Source organism: Symphodus melops, assembly GCF_947650265.1.
Source record: "Symphodus melops genome assembly, chromosome: 19".
NCBI lineage: Eukaryota > Metazoa > Chordata > Actinopteri > Labriformes > Labridae > Symphodus > Symphodus melops.
The window spans coordinates 9,274,444-9,291,532 of NC_136709.1; the positions used below are offsets into that span (position 1 = coordinate 9,274,444).

The following is a 17,089-nucleotide window of genomic DNA, read 5'->3' on the forward strand; positions in this document are numbered from 1 at the left end:
AGCCATGCAGTAACTTCTCCTTGCAGATCATACTGTACATGCTCAACCCAATCACAGGGTATTAGGGCACAGAGTAGGATCCATCTCCCTTTTAATCATCACTTTAGATGACTGTAAGGAGCTACTTTAAGGCTAAATGATAACAGGATTTGTACATTAGGATAGCCAGCACACATCAGGATTGCAGTGAGTGAGCAGTGGCTCGAAGGTGCAAGTTCATTCCAAAACCATAACCAGTAACACATGCTTTGCTTTCATTTAGCTCTCTCAAGATCTGACACGCTTGAAAGAACACTATGAGAAAAAGATGAAAGATCTAATGGCAAATACAGTGGGAACGGTAGAGCTACAGCAGCTAAAACAGAAACACGAGCAGAAGGTAAACTACCTGAGTGCTCACCTCACCTCGTCTGTGCTAGACGTAAACCTAGTTCCATCCCTTTTTGTTCTCATACATCCTGCTCTGATATGAATGGCTTGTGGTGGTGGTACTGGTGATGGGTTATGCATCATTAGCTCCTTGTCTGCTGCTGCACTGACCTGTCCTGCTATACGTGTATGCATTGGAGGCTGTAAATGCTTAGGATGTATTTTTTTAATAGCAGTTGTGAGATTCTACATCGATCATTTATTGTTATCTCCATCATTACTCTAACACTGCTCCTGTCCAGCCGGTCTCAGTAAAGTAGCTTTTTTTTTTTTTTTTTTAACCATAGAAAAATTTAAAGGTCCCATATTCTGCTTTTTCTGGTTTTACATGCTCTGTAGTGTGTTTTCCAGGTGTCTCGTCTAGTTGTTTAGGCACAACTATTTGCAAAAAAGTCCCCAGAAATGCGGCTTCTCCCACATCCTCCTGTTAGCAGTAGCTGCATGAAACGCTCTGTCCCTCGCCCCCCTCGTTGAAAATTACCCATTGGCTCGTCGTAGCAAGAACGAGCTCGTGCTGCACGCCTCTGTGACATCCGTGCTGAGAGACGAACCAATTACAACAGAGTCGAGCGGCCGACCAATCAGACCAGACGAGGCCCACGTGGGGGATTCAGAGTGGCGCAAACACAGGCAGATGAGAGACGCCGCATGGAGCGACAGTCCATAAAAACAAACACTTTTTTTTCCAACATTAGAGAATGTGAACATACTTAAGCAGTCAGATAAATTAGATGTATGAACCCCAAAAAGTGCCGAATATGGGACCTTTAAAATAAACTATACCTCATAATAAACGTCTCAACTATGAAAGCATTAGCTTAGCAGATTAGATTAGCAAAGCATTGTTTCTTCTCGCTAAAAGATAATTGGGTTCTTTGTTTCATAAAAGATGCAAAAGCTGGTGAAGGCAGCTAAGGATGGGACCAAAGATGGGCTGGAGAAAACCAAAGCTGCAGTGAAGAAGGGACGCTCGTTCATCAAAACCAAGTCATTCTGTCAAGGTATGAGATTCATAAAAGGCTGCTAGTCTTCAGAGCTAGAATCCTCTCCCCTCTTCCCTTTTGTTTATTTTTTTTAGTTACAATGACGGGGGGCGCCGGATAGCGTATCCGTCACAACGCGCTCCCCATGAAAAGAGGCTGTAGTCCAGCAGCTGTGGATTTAAAGGCAGGGCTGGTATTTTTTTTTTTTTACAAAACTAGCGTGCCCCTCACTTAAATGCACTAGCGCCATTGGTCCAGAAGCGGATTTCAGCTCATGCTTTTTTACAGTCTATGCTTTGAACGTGGGCTCATGCATGCATGGCGTAGGGAACGGGACTGATTGGTTAAGAAAAACTCGAACCGAGTGCAGACATTGGTCGAAGTTTTTACATGCTTAAAACTGCTACAGATGACGGATTCTCTTCATTTCTTTTTCAGAGCGATGAGTTATTTATTTCTGTCAGGACCTAAAAAAAATTTCATCCAAAATCTTGAAAAGTGTATCTGGAGGAAATTACCTACCCTGCCTTTAAATCTGCCCTCGGTCCTTTGCTGCATGCTAACTCCCACTCTCTCCTCTCAGTGAAATCTCCCAAAAATGTAACTAAAAAATAATCAAAGTTCTCTTATATGAGTAAGGAGCAACAAACAATCTCTTCCCTAAGCTTGATTCCTTTTCTTTCTGTGGTTTCTTCTTCTGAAACTTGTAGAGAGGAAGTCGGCCTGTTTTGAGGATGAAGAGTCGGAGCTCTTTATTGAGGTGGACTGTTTCAATGTCGAGCCAGTTCTGAGTCCAGCAGTGGAGGGTCTTTCACAGCAACAGGTATTGTAAAAAGCCCAAGCATTTAGTATCCCAAATTCTGTCATTCTAAGCTGTGTGAATATGAATGTGTGCAATGTGAGTACTTTTATGATCTTCTCATACAGCTGGTGAGAAGGTGTATTCTGGGATCTATTTTGGAAAGTGAGAAGAACTATCTCGACGCACTGAAGAGGATATTAGAGGTATTCAAGTGCCGTGAAGTGATTGTGACGTTTAATTTTGAAGGGCTGGTTATTACACTTCACATTCTCTGCTTCACCAGCAATATGAGAAGCCCCTGTCTCAGATTGAGCCGAAGCTGCTGAGCGACAGGAAACTGAAAATGACCTTCTATCGCGTGCGGGAGATCCTGCAGTGCCACTTCCTGTTCCAGATCGCCCTGGCAAGCCGCGTGGCTGAGTGGGACAGCCTGGAGATGATCGGGGATGTCTTTGTGGCGTCGGTATGTTTTCCTTTTAAAGCCTTTTTTCAAAACACAGCAGTGATATAATTATTATCTCTATTAGAAAATGCATATTAGAAGCTGTTTCTCTGAGTTTTTTGTTTGGAATCAAACTTTTGTGAACGCATGCCGCACGGCTACAAATCTTTCCCACCATCCTACTTCAGGGACACTTGCCCTGAGGCAGGCCCAGAACACGAAACTTTATCTTTTTTTTTTTCCCGTGTTATTCTTCAATCTTATGTTCACTTTGGCTTCCTGACACCATCAAAGCAAAAAGACCGTATCTCCAACAGTCATGCTAAGCCTTTCACTTCCTTGTATTGACACATAAATGGACCCCTGGCATGACATCAGATGATCAGTCAGAGCCATAGAGACTTGTTTAAAGTCTGTTCACTGCCCTCGCTAACCTTATAACTCACAGTCATCATTAAAACAACAGGACACACACACACACACACACACCCATGACACTTATTTAGGTAACGGAATAGTCCCTCTTCCTTAGAGAGAAGTGTAAATAGATCTATTCTACATGGTCAAGTTTTAACTGTTTAAACTGTTGACAAATAAAGAAGACTTAGTGTTCTGAGTATATTATACACAGCTTGCTCTTATACAGTTTTAGGCAGCACTGGACTGGGAAGAGTTTTTGGCTTTGGCCTCAAACGGGCCTCTTACAAACAGTCGAACACGACATAACTAAACATCATCTATGTAAAAGATTGACCACATTATTCCTTCAAATCGTTACACAGCTGAGATGTAAGTGCCATACAGACATATAACGGTGTGTATCAACTCTGTTTAGAGCAGGGGTCTCCAACAAGGGGCTCACGAGCTGCCTGTAGCTCGCGAGCCCTTTATAAGTAGCTCGCCAGGCAAATCCAAAATTTTCCGAAATAAAATAAAAAGAATCTATGCATAAATGAAACCTAAGGCAGAGCAAACTTTATCTACTTACTACAGCTCTAGATCTGTCTAATCAGATTACAATGTCATGGTTGACAGCATGCAGTGTCAGAAATCTCATTAAAAGTAAACGTATAAAAAAAAGTGCTAATATACACTGCCAAAACAAAATAAGGGGAGTAAAGGTAGCTTGTGACTATTTTTTTTGTATTTTTGAGAGTAGCTCTCGTCCTAAAAAAGGTTGGAGACCTGGTTGACACTGACTCCCATGTGGTCAGAGGTGACAGTCGACTTCATAAAAAGCAACTACTTCTCATTTCCGACATTTTATTTACATGTATACATGAAGTGTTCAGTGTAACTAGCTTGAATAATGAATGAGTGAAATGTACTTGATGTTCTTATATTGACATTTTATGGTACTTTATATTTCTACTCTATTACACCTCCGAGTGCTCTGTGCTGCAGGGGGATCTTTTTTTCTGAACCCATGGAAAGCTGAGACCGTCATGGTAAAATACTCACAGGAAACATCTGACTGTATCAGCAGTCTGCTGTCACTGGTTAAAATGTGTGTTGTACAAAATACTGACACAGTCTGCTTCTACACGACTCATACTTGAATGCAGAACTTGAACTTGTTATGTAGTACGTTCACAGTGTGACAGGAGGCCTGCTTTTATGACCATCACAGGTGTCCATGTTAGCACAGATTTAACCTCAAACATCTTTAAGGGAACCCTCAGCCTACCAATGAGATAATGATATCACACAGAGCTAATTCTCCCAGGGCTATGACAGGCTATCATTAGCTCCAACGCTTATTGATACGACCTCACTCTGCTCCCTGACACACTCGTCCTGCTCACCAAGCTGAAGGAACTCTCCCATATCTCTGAACTAAAAAGTCTTTTGACTGAGTCACGTATCCGAGGGCTCATTTCAACACGACAGTTTCCCATCCTCTGGACACTTTGACTTTCTGAGCAGAAGCAAACGGAGCAGGGAGGGAGGGAGCTGTGGAGGTGGTCCTGTAGGAGGCGTGACTGGGCCGGCCAGCTTTCATGACAAAGACAATAACCAATGGGCTGCTTCCCCTGGCTTTTCACTGCAGTGTTGTTTTCCTATTATTACAGACAGAACCTTATTATTTCTACCACATACATTTAAATATATGATGCAGCAGTGTTGCTCTTTTCCTTCGCTGTGACTATGAGGAGGTACTATGCAGGCTTATCTATGGTACACCTAAAGGGACAAAATAGCATGGTATTAATCGCGATAGAAAATGTCAGGCTTTCATTTCTGCAGTAAATAAATCATGATTAACTATTTAATGCTGGCTGCCCTAATATATAGATCTTTATTTAATATATAAGAAACAGATTATACAAGTCACATTCAGGCACTTTTAAAGAAATGACATTGTTAGGAAGCATACATTGTTCAAAGTAAAACATTACTGTGCTGATGTAAAAATTATCTAACTTCCTCTTTTAAAAAAAAAAAAAAAAACACCTTGAATTCTGTTGGAAATCAATTCTGATCTGAAACGTCTGTTTGCCTTTTCTCCTGATTCACACAGTAAGCATCCTTTGATCAGCCGGCTCATTTGCTTCAACATTAATGAGCTGCTTTGGGAAAACCGTTAATGTTTGGTGCATCACGTTTTCTAGTTGTCATGTCCACATGAAGCCTTGATCCCACAAACGAATGGTTACCATCTGCAGCTCAGTTTGGTTATAAGAAGGGCATTAATTTAATTCAGTCAATGTTTAAAGCTGATTAAAGCTGCAACTCACAACAGAACTGGCCTGAGTGAAAGAAATGATTAAAGTGTCCAGTCACAGATATTTATAGACTGAGCTTCACAACATGTATAAAGGAACCTCAGCACATTGGTAAAACTGCTGGTGGACATGATCACCACCCCCCCCCCCCCCCCCTGTAACCATCACATCATGGAATGGAGAATTGTATAAACTTGTGTCGGGAACACTCGGGGCCTGATTTACTAAAATCAGATTAAAGAGCACTAAATTGCGTTTTCACTCCAAAAGGTTGCACGTCTGGTTTGTGGGCGTTTTGCGGGTGATCTACTGAGAGTGTTTGCATGAACAATAACAGGTGCAAACTTTGTGGAGGCGGTAGTATTTCAGGCTTTTGCGTGTTCTACTGGTTTAAGTCACAGAGAGTTTGGATGGAAAGCAGGACAACAGCAAGCACAAAATGAGTATTAGTGGGAGAGGCAAGTAAAAGTCCAGTATATTTTATATTTATAGCAGATAAATCTGAATATAACAAAAAAGATTTGGCATTAAACAGTGCCTCTCTTTTCTTCCCTCAATCTTTTAAATGAATGGTCATACATTGCGCTGGAAGTGCAAGCTGTGTCCTCTGTTGCACCAGCTGGCCAGCGCTCTGTCTGATCGGACATAAAATCCCTGGCAAGAAGTACCGAAGACGTGGGTACAAACAGTGTAGCAGCTCGGGGCTGTAGAGAGAGGAGACGAGCGCGCCAGAGAGAAGCACGACCCGAGAAAAAGGAAGTCTTCTGTTTAAAATGTTACGTGGGCGAAAAGAGGGGAATAGGAAGACATAACGGGCAATGTTGAAATTCTTCAGAATGCAGAGGCTGTGAATGTTCATATATTTTAATTAAGTTTGTTTTTATAAACTGTTATTGAAGCAAAATAAATGAGTCAGTTGAAACATGTTAACACGTGTGTGTGGTGAGGTGTTATATTTAGACGCTGTCACAATCACAGTTTTTGCCCAGCTTGGCAAATCACTATGCGTGTACTAATTTAACTTCTTGGCTTTATTTCCTCCCAGTATTTTGCACTCTGGGGCAGAAACTCCCCATATATTGCATAATTATTAAAACAAACATACTAAATGGAAAATACTTGTTGTTTTGCTCATATGAAAGAACAAATCCTCACTGCATGCTGTTAGTAGATAACAGGTTTTTGCTGGTGGTAAGTTTGCAGACATTTTGAGACATGCAAACCTTTAGTAGATCAGGCCCTCAGTGTATAATAACCACAGCTGACAGTGATGCAGCATTTGTTTTTAAATTCAAGAATTAAAACAGAAGGTCAGAAAAGAAAACCTAAAATGAAGGACATCAAATAAAAAAATGAAATTGGTTTTGAGAAATATCCTGACCTATATTCTTGTGTCTTAATATGTTTCTATCTGTGTTTCTGAACAGTTCTCTAAGTCCATGGTGCTGGATGCCTACAGTGAGTATGTGAACAACTTCAGCACTGCGATGGCTGTGGTGAGGAAGACGTGCGCCTCCAAACCCGGCTTCCTGGAATTCCTCAAGGTTTGAGAGCCAAAAGAAAAAAGAAAATCCAAAAACATCAAACATTGTAGCATCACTATTAAGCCGTCTTTTCACCGACAGCACCGTCAGGACAGCAGCAGCGACAGAGTGACTCTGTACAGCCTGATGATGAAACCTATCCAGAGATTTCCACAGTTCATTCTGCTCCTTCAGGTGTGATGGAATCTTTTTTTTTTTAAGCTTCTTGACAGTCGGCTGCAGACATACAGAGGATGTTAGTGTTTATTGAATCACCAGCAGGGGGCGCACCATTCACATAAATCAAGGCGCTTTGTTTTTCAAAGCTTGAACCTTACGGGGGACGTCACAGGCTCTGAGGGGAATGGTTTCCTCAGATCTGTTTTCATCTTGCCCTGGCATATTTACAGTTCCTGTGTATCTTCCAGAAGAATCTCAGAGAGTCTCTCTTCTTTGGGGGGAGGGTACAAACACGCATAATGAAAATGTAAAAACTATGCATACACATCAAATGACTGAAGATGTGAAAGGCACACCAGAGATGCATCATCAGCAGATGTCTAATGTTTGACTTGTGTGTCAGGACATGCTGAAGAACACACCGGTGGGTCATGCAGACCGGCTGCCCCTGCAGATGGCCCTGACTGAACTGGAGACACTGGCAGAGAAGCTCAATGAAAAGAAGAGGGAGGCTGACCAGCGCTGCGAGATCCGTCACATTGCAAAGGCCATGAATGAGCGCTACCTCAACAAGGTGCCCAGTGTGTGTGTTCACCAACATACGTGTGCTTCCACTGATTGGTAGAGGGGGTTTCTTTTGTCGAGCACGCTGATTCTCTGAACTTGGTTTGATTAAATATGAAGTGCTAACAGAAATGTGAACTCCGACTGTCCTTTCATGAAACTCTGACTTGTTTTGACCTGCCAGCTTCTGAGTAATGGCAGCCGCTACCTGATCCGCTCAGATGACATGGTGGAGACGGTCTACAACGAGCGTGGGGAAATCATCAAGACTAAGGAGCGACGCCTCTTCCTGCTCAACGACGTCTTAATGTGCGCCACACCCAATATACGGTAAGAGTGACCACAAACCAGACCTGCACTCGTCTCTCTTTGAACTGGCATCACCAGAAGCAACATTTTCGAATGCTTTACCATTCTACAATTTAAGGAACGATTATTCCTGTTCTCCTCACGCCTACAGTGCTGTAAGGACTTCCTCTAGAGTTTCCTGCTCATAAAATAATTTCAGTTCAATTCACTAAAATGAGTCACCCTATATTCAAAATAAACTCTAAAGAGTTGAGAAAGATGGTGAGAATTGAATGTCCCTGCAGTGACTTGTGACCACACTGCCTCTCTGGGTTTGTACCCTCTGTGGTTTGCAAAGTAAATCTCATTGGCTGCACTGTGCCAAGAGCCAAGAGTGACGGAGAGCCCCATTCCTGGCCTTCAAGCTCCTGGCCTGTAATTGTAACATGTCGCTCACCACATGAACCTGCACTCACCCAGAAAATTGTTTATCTTGATGAATAAAATGTACCCCCTAATTTTTCAAACATGGACATTTGCACAGATGTTGGATTGTCTTTTTTCCTGCACTCATATTTCATATTACTAAAAGACACACACACACACACACACACACACACACACACACACACACACACACACACACACACTTTATTTATTCTGCACAGACAAGAAGTTTACATAACAAAAACCATTGCCGCCAAAGCATGTAACCTTCATCTCTCTATGCTCTGTGCAGATCTCAGGATGGCAGTGGCAGTGGTAATGGTAACGTCTCCCTGGACCAGAAGTTCCTCCTGAAGTGGAGCGTGCCTTTGAGCTTCGTCGAGGTGCTGGAGTTTGGATCCAGCGAGGACATAGCCGAGAACAGCCACTACCCAGCGCCCCATTCTGGGGAGAAGGTGGTCATCAACGCTAAGCCAAGTATGAACCAAAGTGCCTCATGTTTTTTTTTAAAGTCTGTCTGTGTAGCTGTGTTCCTCTCTTCTGATTGGGGACAACAGGTCTCGTAGAAAAACTACTCAATAGGCAAGGTTTGGGATAAATAAATCCCCTTTATATCCCCATAGGAATTTATTTACAAAAAACCTGAGAATTCTCAAATCCCTGATAGCATATGAAGTTTATATGCTATCAGGGATTTGTGTCTCTTTATAGGAGTCAGCCATTGCCTGTCACTGGGAGCAGCTTTTGCCCGGATGACGGGTGAAGGAAGTTCTCAGGGTGAATTGAAGGTGTTTTTCATGGCATATGAAGAACAGTAATTGTTTCTGTCTCGGACTTTAAATGCCAATATTGCTTGTAGGATTATAAACTGAACAATCAAAATTGCAATCATTAAATAAATGAAATTAATTCACAGACTTTAAACAAAAAGAAACTGTTTTTTTTTTTTTACGTTATGAAATACTTGACATCATGGACCTTCCCAGAAATGGCGTCAACTTCGCACCGACCATCCAGCCTCTCTGTGTGTACTTTTTTTTCCTTCTGCAGTCCTTTGCTCTGCTGGCTGCCGACTGCAGTGATTTCAGTCTTTCCACTGGGCTCCCCGCTTGTCACCGACAGCTGCTCAGCCACTTGAAAAGATCAGACACAAGAGGCGTAATAAGAGTGTATGATTGCGGTAACAGCGCTGCAAGTTTTTTTTCTTCTTCTAGGATCTATATTTGCTGATGATGTGTGCTCTGACAAGTCAATGCTCGTGCTCAGTGAAGGGCCAGCGAGCATCATTTCGATTTTTTTTCTCCCGGATCTGCAGAAGGTTTTACGTAGGGGAACTCTCTCTTATTCAAAGTCTTTAATTCAGTGACATAACTTTTAGTCTTGTGCAGCCAGGTGTCACATGTATGAGTGGATGAATCCTGTTATGGTTTGTTTCAGCATAAAGACCCTCTCCCCTGTTTGATTATTCATAGAGAAGTGTTGAGGGACGTCTGCATACACCTCAACCCTTCAGTGAAGTTAAGCTGCACACCGCACACATGTCCCTGCTGGAGGGCTTGTTATGCAGACAAGAGCATGTGAAGTTGATCCTCCAATCTGAAGCCTTTGTGTATCCACATCCTCATCTTCCTTTGCTGTCATTGTTTTCTCATTTACAGTATCTGTGAGTTATACTGTTTCCCTTTTTCCTCAACCTAGCATTTCCTGATCTCCTTCGCATCCCCCCTTCCTGCCACATCACCCGTCTCCCTCCGATACTTCTCCAAGCCTGCATGAACAGATGGCCTAAACAGAGCTGAGTAACGTCTGCTCAGTCTGAAGGCTGTTCTATGGCCTGAAACAGACAGACAGGTTCAAAGCCTCTTCTCCACCTGATGTGATGTAAATACAAGCGGTACAGGTGTGTGTGTGTGTGTGTGTGTGTTCGCGCGCTCTTCTTGCCTGAGGAAGACCGTATAGGTCGCTGTGGGTTGTCGAATTCTTACACACAGCAGATTGTGTAATACGACAGTTCGCTCACTCTGATTTAGTAATCCCCTCACAAGTGTCTCTTTGTGCGTCTGTGGGAATGTGTGTGAGCATTCAAAGGACCTTTTTGACAAGTGGAAATGATTGTTTCTCAATCCACCATGTGTCGGCCAAAAGCAGCTCGTTTGACCAGGCTGCTAGAAGACAATGAAAAAAGGCCTCTCTACTATGTGATGTCACCTCTCTGCTTCGCTCATCTCCTCCTTTAAGGCTGGATGGCAATCAGACCCGCCACACAGATTCGGTCATTTGGAGGTTTGCGCCTGCTGCTCACCATGTCATTAGTAGATATTGTGTTTGTTTTTTAGGATGTGTGTAACTGCTGGGATGACTGGTGTGATTCCTGTGATGCTTCCAGGCCCTGTTTTTGTTTGAAACCTCATGGCATTTGGCGCTCACACAAAGAGCCATTCAAGAAGTTGGACCCAGATTGAAATTACACAGAGCCAGCGTTTTTTTTGTTGTTTTTTTTCTGTTCTGTGGGAAGGTCCAATTCAGGCATGGTAGAAAGGATGAATAAAGCTACAATATGGTATTTGTGGATTTATAGATGTCGTCCATTTTCAGACTAAATTTTAAGAAGGGATACCTAAACATGTTATACGTAACATTTCAATTAGAAAACAATATATATATATATTTTTTTTTTATTTATTTATTTATTATTATTATTATTATTATTTTTTGTGTTTTAGCTTGTATTAAGTGGAGTCTTAAAATAACACTATTGTTTAATAGTAACTTTAAATGGAGCTTGCATAAGCGTGCGTAAGATGTTCAATATTTCTGTGGTTCAGTTATGAAAGTTGCATAGAGCACGATTAGAGACGGAGGACAGGTAAAATAAATAAAACAGCACAACATGCTCTTGTTTGTTTTTTGTTTTTTTAGCAGTAAATAGTGTACAAATTGCCTTTCGATGTGTTGCAGGGTGGCCATTATTTGACCCAGTGACGTGAATTCAATACGATTAGAAGTCACTGACCATGACAATATCAGTGACATAAAAAACAAACTCACATCCGCGCCTGGAGGCCTGCTGTGCTCAGTGTGAGTCTTTGTGTCTCGTGGAGCTCATGCATGATTTAAGGACGACAAAGAATTTGTCAGACGGTTGACAGCATCTTGTGTAGAGACTCAGAGAGGAGATGTTTTGGAGTAAGAGTGAAGACCACCTACAAATGCAAACTTTGGTGATGCACAAACGGGGAGAAAAGTTTCCCCCCTGGACGCCCAGTCAACAAGAAGCTCAGGGGACGACTGGCCTGGGTTGCCATGGAGTTGAAGCAGCAGACAGACTCTGTGTGACTATTGTGGTAGAAGACGAGGAGGAGGAGAGGGAGAATGGCTAAAGCAAAGAGATCATTTCAGTGCCAAGGACTCAAAAGCTGTTTAACTATTTGTTTCCTGATGCTCACTCTCAACGGCGAACGTTCTGTGCTCTAAAGAGTTTGCAGTGAGGTTTTGATTTGAGGCAGTCCTTTATTGTTAAGTGAACCGTTTAATCAAATGACCTCAATATTGTGTCTGTTCATTATTTGGCCTACTACCATACACGTCCAATGTGTTACAACTGGGAAAGAATCATTTCATACTTTGAAATTGTGTTTTTAAAACTTGACGATATATTGGTGGATTGAATACTTTAGCAAAACTGTGTTTATGAAACTTTGCTGCCAATACATCTTTGGAATTGAAAAGGAGAGAGAGAGAGAGAGAGCGAGGTGGGGGCGAGAGAGAAGGCCTTCCAGAGCTTTGATGAGCCATGCGGTTGTATTCTGTTCAGACAGGCTGTGTACACACAAAGTAAGCCCTTGTTTCCTTTTGATTCAGAACAATAACGCAGTTCAGCTCTCATCTCGCCACACACAAGCTGGAGTTATGACATTTTGCTTAGAAAAGACAACCTAAAAGCAATACCTGTTGCTTAGCAACCACTCGTAACAAATCGTGTCCTACCAAGAAGACTTATCAACACACTGTTTGTAATGTATTTTAAAAATAAGATGTGTATGTGTGAAATGAATGTGAATCATACATTTTACGTTAAAGCTGCGCACGAAGAATTTAAAACCGCAAACAATCAAAAGCTGCGTCCAAAGTATTAAAAATTTGAACTAACAATACCTACTGATCACATGTATTTAATGAACAATAATACACATATACAGATATAACTAGTAAAGAACAGGAAGGATGGTGCTGTGTGTGCTGACATGCAGAAACATGTACACATTGCGGCCTCTGAAGGCTAACATGATGAGCTCACAATGTTCCAGTGAGACACACTCACCCCTGTGAGATTCATTGCCAAGTTTACAGAGCTGCCACACTGCTCCCCGTGGGAATCTGACTGATTGGCTTTCATTGATCTTGTTCTGTGTTTGCCCAAAACGAACTGCTTCTCTCATCAGACTGGCCTCAGTCACTGCTGCTCATCTGAATGACTGTAAAAGCTGACTCCAGCTTCTCACACCTCTCCTTTGCTATTTTTCTTTCCAGCTCACACACGGACACTCAGTTAGTTTTAAGTTGAAGATATACCTTTAAACAGCCTTTTTCAATTCCAGACAGTTTCATCTGTTCATGTTTGAACAGCCTGCATGCATCAGTTGTAAATTATTTGCTGTATTTAAAAAAAAAAAAAAAAAAAAAATTTAAAGATTTTTTTCTTTTTTTGTGGGGGGGATGTTTTCTTTTCAGACAAGCTGTACATGGGCCCAGGTCAGTTGTACCAGGACCTGCAGAACCTGATCCATGACCTCAGCCTGGTGAACCAGATCTCCAGCATGATCTGCAGCCTCAAAGGAAATTACCAGGTAATATATGATGAGTGAAAGTAACATCATTTTATCATTTGTCATCAGTTTCCCATGAAATAAGTCTTACAGAAGTACAAAAAAAATGTTTTCAGTATATTCAATCTGGATAAGTTTCATTTGATCACGCTTGAGAGGGTCAAAGGTCAAATTCAAAAGACTTAGAATAACTGAGGACATGTATTCTACTTGGCTAAGTCTCACATCTTGGAGTATTTATACTGTCTGATAATATTCTTGGAAGCTTGACAAAAGTTGACATTGACAAATGTTCCTCTGATGTACCTCAGGACTTTTTCAAATCACATCCATCGTGTTTCCTCTCAGACGTCCAGAAGGGCTGGGCTGTTAATGGAGGCGTATAATGTTTAACCTGTGGAATGTGCCAGCGTGGGCAATTTGTCTCTCGGAGACCGGGGGTCTCTTCGGTCTCGATTTGCACCGTTCCAGCCTGTCATATCATTTGACCACACACACACACACACACACACACACACACACACACACACACACACACACACACACACACACACACACACACACACACACACAGACACAGAAGCCTGTGTGCTGTTGTGATGAAGGTTTACTTTGCAGAACACAAGCGTGAGTGTGCGGTGCTGGTCGGTCTGTCAGGAACAGAGTGGGAGGCAGGGCAACAGAGCAGCTCGCAGAGAGAGGTGGGCTGATGGGAAATGGAAGAAAGAAGCAGCCAAGATGTGTGAGCTGTACACTATTTACACTCAATTTCAAAACCTAAATGATTCCCACATGAGCCAAAAATAGACATGCACTGAACATCTCTTTTCATACATCTTTGAAACAGGTTGTGAAAGGTTAAGATATTCTTCATTTTCTACAAATGACACTTTAAGGCCAAATTTAATCCCCACAGCCATCAAAACTCCGAACAATATGTGATCGCGGAAATAGATATCTGTACTTTGCCACAAAGGACGGAAGTGTGTTATATGTGTGAGTGTGTGCTACGGTGTCTCCCGGCCTGTACAGCTGTGAAAATGAATCTCCCCTCGGGGACAATAAAGTAACTAACTACGGTAACTTATTTTTTTTACAAATCTTTTTAAAACAATGTAAAGCTATTTAATGTAAAAAAAAAAAAAAAAAAGCCACAAACTGCAGCATCAGGACTCCAAACGCTAACTGAACTTGCATCAAGAAGAATTTCAAATAATGAATTATTCAAAGGAACTAAACTCGGCTGAAAAATACCAACAACACTTCAGTCCAAAATCTCCACATGTCCCAAGGAGTCAATGGCAGTGGCGTGCTGCAGGGACAAGCAGCAGTAGTTTTGAGTGGATGGTCTTTGTGTCTCTTAGCTCACTCACTTCCATCATGATAATATCCATGGGAGTTAAATGTTGTGTCTTAGTGCTGTTTGTATTCTGTGTATTGCCTGTATGGACCTCTCAGGGTCATTAAAGAATGTCCAATCTGATCAAGAAAAAGGTTGTGATTTGGAATCTGTAAAGACATTTGGACGTATGCTGATAGATAGAGTGATTAGTGTTTCTTATAACAAGCAAAATCCCTCTTTAACTTTTCAGTTTTTTTCATTCACGTTGTAAATTGTAAATGGTTAGTAGAATGTGCATGTTTGCACAGATGTGTTGGTTCGAGTGAATAATTGTTTATTCATGTTGTGGCCATCTGAAGTTAATCAGTTTAGCTTACACCATAATCCTTGAGCCCAAAGTCAAGTCAAAGTCAACTTTATTGTCAATTTTTCAACATGTGCTGGACATACAGAACAAATCGTTTCTCTCTGAGCCAAGATGTACACTAACAGTAGAATTTCCCTCGAGATCAATAAAGTATCTATCTATCTATCTATCTATCTATCTATCTATCTATCTATCTATCTATCTATCTATCTATCTATCTATCTATCTATCTATCTATCTATCTATCTATCTATCTATCTATCTATCTATCTATCTATCTATCTATCTATCTATCTATCTATCTATCTATCTATCTATCTATCTATCTATCTATCTATCTATCTATCTATCTATCTATCTATCTATCTATCTATCTATCTATCTATCTATCTATCTATCTATCTATCTATCTATCTATCTATCTATCTATCTATCTATCTATCTATCAAGATTTTAAAAATGTATACAAAATATAAAGGATACAAATAAAAGTACAGATTTACAAAAAATTGAAGATACTGAGCAATATGTGCATTTTGAAAAAGCAACAGCAGCAACAACAAATGTGCATGGACTTGTATTAATCGAAGTAAATAAATATAAGGCACTAACTTAACAAATGAAATAATGATTTTTTTTTTGGGGGGGTATTTTAACTGTCCTCAGCATCTTGTTTTTTTTTTCTGTCTCTCTAATATCTTTTGGTACAGAATGTAAATCCCACAGTGGCCCAGGACTGGGTATCAGGTCTCCAAAGGCTCATAATGAAGAAGGAGGAGGAGATCAGGGCAGCTGACCGGTGTCGGATCCAACTCCAGCTGCCTGGCAAACAAGACAAGTTTGTGTTTAACACTATTCCAGAGTTTATAGAGTTTTAGACACCTTTTGTTTTTATTTGTCTTTCAGGCTACACATGCAGTAAGTCTACTCTCTTCTGTCTCAGTCTTCACTCTTCCATTGGCTGCTTTATCCTCGATTCCCTTTGTAACACTTACTTCTCCTGCTGTCCTCTCAGTCGCTCTGCATTCTTTAAGCTCTGTGAGAGATTATGAGAGTACATTTGGATATTTGGATAAACAAGCATCATCACCAGCTATAATCTGAGGGATGAATCTCAAGGGACATAGTAATATGCATCAGTGCCAACAATCAGTGCTGCAGCTGTTACCGAACACAAATAATCGTGTCACACATTTATCACACACACTATTAAAGTCTGCACGTGTTCCCCCAAGGGTGCACCTTGTTATGGCTTTCTCACATTCTCACTCCCCCTCTCTCTCTCTTTTCCACTTCCTCACCCGACCTCTCATCCCTGCGGCACTTAGCTGGTGAGATTATCCACGGGTATGTTTGGAAACACAGCTGTGTCTCTGTCATTCCCCCTCTGATCCTAAAATCCGAAATCACACAATGCACAACACCAGCCAAAGACGGGAGGGATTTATAACACCAGCACGCACACGACAACAAATACACACTTCTTGTGTTACATGAGCTGCTGGTAGAAGTGAAGATTGACATTGATGTGTATCACATTTCTGTCACAGTCAGTCTAGTCAGTCACCATTGAATAGACAGACTCGTGTTTCCCCCCAGGCTGGAATTCAACCCAGACAAAGCTCTCTTCATTTCACTGTATTTGGTGTTTAACTCTAAAAGGTGCCAATCAGTGGACCGGTTAGTGCAAAGTCTTTAATACTAATATGACTCCTGCGAGAAATGGTAATGCGAATTCTGGTGTTTGTCGCTTCCGAAGTGTTGACACATCTCGCAGCACGATTCATTCATAACTGAAAGACACGCCAAACACTCTTAAGGATGTACGGTTTATTGACTCCATTTTTTTTCCCTCGCTATCATCTTTGCTCCACTTAAAAATGTATGAAGACATATGAAAGTTTTTGTTTTCAATGAGTAGAAATGTTAAAACCTTTGTTTTTTATCTAAACTACATTTAAGAGCACATTTGAGTAAACTGATCCTCAGAAGGAAAAAAAATGGAAGTTTTATTTTAGATGGTTATGATACAGAACGGAGGTATTTCTGAAACCTCTTTATGGCCTGCCGTACAAAAGCAAACAAGACCATCAGTGAGAAATTGTACTATTTTTATTGAGTTATTTTTAACGACTGTCAGTGTTCTGTAAGTGAGGGGATTAGCAGCATG

General features: G+C 41.3%; 1 protein-coding gene across 3 annotated transcripts in view; it reads left to right on the top strand.

Moving 5' to 3' along the window:
- arhgef10 (Rho guanine nucleotide exchange factor (GEF) 10) overlaps positions 1 to 17,089 on the top strand; it is a 56,038-nt gene that overhangs the window by 18,543 nt on the left and 20,406 nt on the right. For 2 of the 3 annotated variants that reach the window (XM_079369061.1, XM_079369062.1), the window contains exons 9-20: positions 263 to 379; positions 1,319 to 1,430; positions 2,123 to 2,235; positions 2,340 to 2,417; positions 2,498 to 2,677; positions 6,810 to 6,926; positions 7,008 to 7,100; positions 7,489 to 7,659; positions 7,834 to 7,979; positions 8,677 to 8,861; positions 13,116 to 13,231; positions 15,630 to 15,757. In XM_079369061.1, the coding sequence (XP_079225187.1) occupies positions 263 to 379; positions 1,319 to 1,430; positions 2,123 to 2,235; positions 2,340 to 2,417; positions 2,498 to 2,677; positions 6,810 to 6,926; positions 7,008 to 7,100; positions 7,489 to 7,659; positions 7,834 to 7,979; positions 8,677 to 8,861; positions 13,116 to 13,231; positions 15,630 to 15,757 (1,556 nt within the window). The remainder of the gene's footprint in view (positions 1 to 262; positions 380 to 1,318; positions 1,431 to 2,122; positions 2,236 to 2,339; positions 2,418 to 2,497; positions 2,678 to 6,809; positions 6,927 to 7,007; positions 7,101 to 7,488; positions 7,660 to 7,833; positions 7,980 to 8,676; positions 8,862 to 13,115; positions 13,232 to 15,629; positions 15,758 to 17,089) is intronic. The other variant, XM_079369063.1, reaches the window with a different exon arrangement.